Source organism: Branchiostoma floridae, chromosome 17, assembly GCF_000003815.2.
Source record: "Branchiostoma floridae strain S238N-H82 chromosome 17, Bfl_VNyyK, whole genome shotgun sequence".
Classification (NCBI taxonomy): Eukaryota; Metazoa; Chordata; class Leptocardii; order Amphioxiformes; family Branchiostomatidae; genus Branchiostoma; species Branchiostoma floridae.
The window spans coordinates 3,415,419-3,418,789 of NC_049995.1; the positions used below are offsets into that span (position 1 = coordinate 3,415,419).

At 48.7% G+C, this 3,371-nt stretch overlaps 1 protein-coding gene across 1 annotated transcript; it reads right to left on the reverse strand.

Moving 5' to 3' along the window:
- Window positions 1-234: 234 nt before the first annotated feature.
- LOC118404913 lies at window positions 235-2,109 on the reverse strand. Its single transcript, XM_035804296.1, has one exon. The coding sequence runs from the start codon at window positions 2,107-2,109 to the stop codon at window positions 235-237; it is 1,875 nt and encodes a 624-aa protein (XP_035660189.1).
- Window positions 2,110-3,371: the final 1,262 nt, after the last annotated feature.

The following is a 3,371-nucleotide window of genomic DNA, read 5'->3' on the forward strand; positions in this document are numbered from 1 at the left end:
GAATAAATAAATAAAATAAATAAAATAGTTAGACGTATACAGCATGAGTCTGAAACTCACCTGCCTAGTAGGCTTGCTACTTGTCGCACTTTCCAGCGCCTTGAGTTGCAGAAATCATCAGTCAGAACCACCTCTCATCGGTCGTTTCGTCCCCTAATCTGAGACGGCCTCTAGGTGGGGGGACAGCAGGGCGAACGTCTTCACTCTGCTTCTCTGCAACTCTTGAACTGACTACTACTCCTTGGTTCCCCACTTCTGGTCTTTCCTCTTGACCCACAGCCAAAAGCTGCATCTCTCCACTTCTTCGGATAACGCCTTCACTAACTGTTTGTGACTGAGTGAGAGTTCTCTACAGAGGCGTGTGATGGAAGTTCCTACGAATCCCCTGCATCCTACCTCTACTGGGTATAACAACGCCCTCCAACTGTTCTCTACACACTGTTGTACTAGATCTTGATATTTGAGCTTTTTCCTCTCGAACGCAGCCTGGACATTTTCCTCCCAAGGGACAGTTAACTCGACTATGACGACTGTTCTCTGTGTTGGTGACCAAAGCACTATGTCTGGGCGCAGAGTCGTTTCACAGATGGTTCTTGGGAAGGTTAAACGGGTGTCCAGGTCCACTGTCATCTCCCACCCTCCTTTGCTCATCAGACCTTCACCTCTACTTCTGTTGGCTGGAACCGCTTTCTGCCCTTCCTTGACGAAAGGGATGAAGGACTGGTTCTGAACTCTATTGCTGCTCGCCTTTTTCCTTCCCTCCTCTAAGGCTGCAGCCAGGATCCTCAGAGCTTGGTTGTGACGCCAGGTGTATCTTCCCTGTTTTAACGAGGTAGTGCAGGCAGAAAGGATATGCTTTAGGTTGGCCTTGTTCGCCCCACACAATTCACAAGATTCTTCCTTTGAGTACCATTTGCTTAGGTTTCTTGGACATGGGAGAATATCGTAGGCTGCCCTTATAAGAAAACTTAATCTGTGGTCTGGTTTGTCCCACATGTTTTTCCACGTTAACTTTCTGTCCACTGTGCTCTCCCAGTTAATCCAGGCTCCCTGCTGGTGTTGACCAACAACCTTTACTTTCCTCTCTTCTTCCATCATTCTCTTCACCTCATCCACTACCAGTTGTTTCTTTTCTCGCTGGGTGGCCTTGTCCCATCTCAGGGTTCTCTCGCCCCATCCAAGACCACACCTCCCCTGCTGTACAGCTCCTACTATATCTCTATGCTTGAGCCTGCTGACAGCTTGGTCGATCACTCCGTCTGGATTCCACTTTCTCCCTGTTTTCTGCCCTCTGTAGGCTGCTCTAACTGCGTTGTCCTGCGACCACTTCAGCTCTAAAGCCGTCCGCACTTTCTCCAACTTGTATTCCTCTGTAATGGAGGTAATCGGAAGGGTCAGTTTGTTCCTCCCGGCTAATGCGGTCCTAGACAGACAACGTGGAACCCCCAACCACTTCCTTACGAACGAGTTTGCTTTTCCTTCGACTTGGTCGGCTGTTGAGAGGGGTATATCATACATCTTCATGGGCCATTTGAGTCTTGGTATCAGGACACTCTGTAGACACCACACTTTCAGTTTGCCCGGTAGCTCACACTTGTCTATCGCCCTTAGGCCTTCCACTGCTTGTTTCACCAGCTCTTGTCCTCGCTTGGTGTCAGCTATGTCGCTTGTGTAAAGCCGTCCCAGGCTTTTAACAGGTTCCTGTTGGATTGTGGGAATGTCTTGGTTATTTATTGAGAAAACTCTGTTGCTGATTTTCCCTTTCCTTAGTGACAGACTTCTGGATTTGCTGGGTTTAAATCTCATCCGCGCCCACTCTGTTAGCTCTTCTAACCTCTGCAGCACCCGTCTAGTACACGGGGCAGTCCTGAGAATGCTGGTTACATCATCCATAAAAGCCCTGAGTGGCGGAAGTCTTTGTCCTGAAGGCAGTTTTACTCCACCTGCCACTTGCCTTGCACCTATGAGGAATATTTCAAAACCCAGAACAAAAAGGAGAGGTGAGATGGTGCAACCCATTGCTATTCCCTTTTCCAACTGTTGCCATCCTGTAGTGAACTGTGGTGTGGTTACACTAACTCTGAAGTCCTGGAAGTAGTTCTGAATCATGGTTCTAATGGTCTCTGGCACCCAGAAGAAGTTCAGTGCGTAGTGGATTACGCTGTGCGGTACTGCCCCATATGCATTGGTGAGATCTAACCACACTACGTGCAAGTCCTCCTTTTGGCGTCTTGCCATCTGAATCTGTTGCCAAATCGTGCTTGCGTGTTCGATGCATCCCGGAAAGCCTGGCACCCCTGCCTTCTGGACTTCAGTGTCAATGAGTTGTTGGCGAGCAGGTAGGTTATCATCCGCTTTGTTAAGATGGAGAAGAACAGCTTTCCCTCTACATTCAAAAGTGATATATTTCGGAACTGCTTGATGTCCGTAGAAACTTTCTCCTTTGGGATCAGTACTCCTCCTGCTCTTCTCCAAGCACTAGGGATACACTGTTTCTTCCATGCAACTCTAAAAAGCTTCCAGAGCAGTCTCACAACCTTTGGACACTTCTTGTATAACTGATAGGACACACCGTTTGGCCCTGGTGCTGAACCAGCCCTCGCTTTCTTGATAGCCGTCTCCAACTCGCTCCACCTGGGGAGGGATACATCAAAGGGTATTTCGGGTTCAGTTGGTCTGGGTACGTACCCTGGCGACCCCAACTCTTCATCTCTCTGGGGATCGCTGTACGTTTGTTTGAGATGCAACTCCAAATCTTCCCTAGAAATCTGAAGAGAGCCTCCCTTCTTTTCCTCAAGCAAGTTTCTAGCAAACTTGTATGGGTTTTTGAAGAATTGGTTTCTCTCTTTTGCTTTCCTTTTACGCTTCCTTCTGAGTCTCTCGGCTCTCCTAAGGCTTTTCAACTTCGATTTTATCTCTTCCCATAACGGCTCTAGACCTTCCTTCTCTTCTTGCTTTGCTTTACGCCATCTCTTCCTCAACTGGCGACGTCTGCGGACCAATATTGCAATCTCTCTCTCTCTGCGACTCGTCTGTTTTTCGCGGGCCTCTTTTCCCTCCTTCTTGTACGTGCCGAACCTTTCGCTGCAGTAACTGTACACTAAATTGCCGAACTGGTTAAGTTTCCTCTCTACGTCGCCTTTCAGCCCCTGCTCGAGGATCTGATGTAAATCGTCATCTAACTTCTCCCATTCCTCCTTGTTGTTCGCCCTTGGCCACTTAATCTTCTCTTTCCTCTCTGGGGCTGGTTCTTGTGGACTAGGAGTTGCCCCTGCTACTACTTCCTGCTGCGAGACTGGCTCTACTCTAGGTTCCGGCACTGTCCGCTCTCTGACTTCAACTGCTGACACCAGGGGGGTACTAATACTGCC

Bases quoted from the DNA above. Each gene is read 5' to 3' on its own strand.
- LOC118404913 (XM_035804296.1), bottom strand. From the start codon at position 2,109: ATGATTCAGAACTACTTCCAGGACTTCAGAGTTAGTGTAACCACACCA.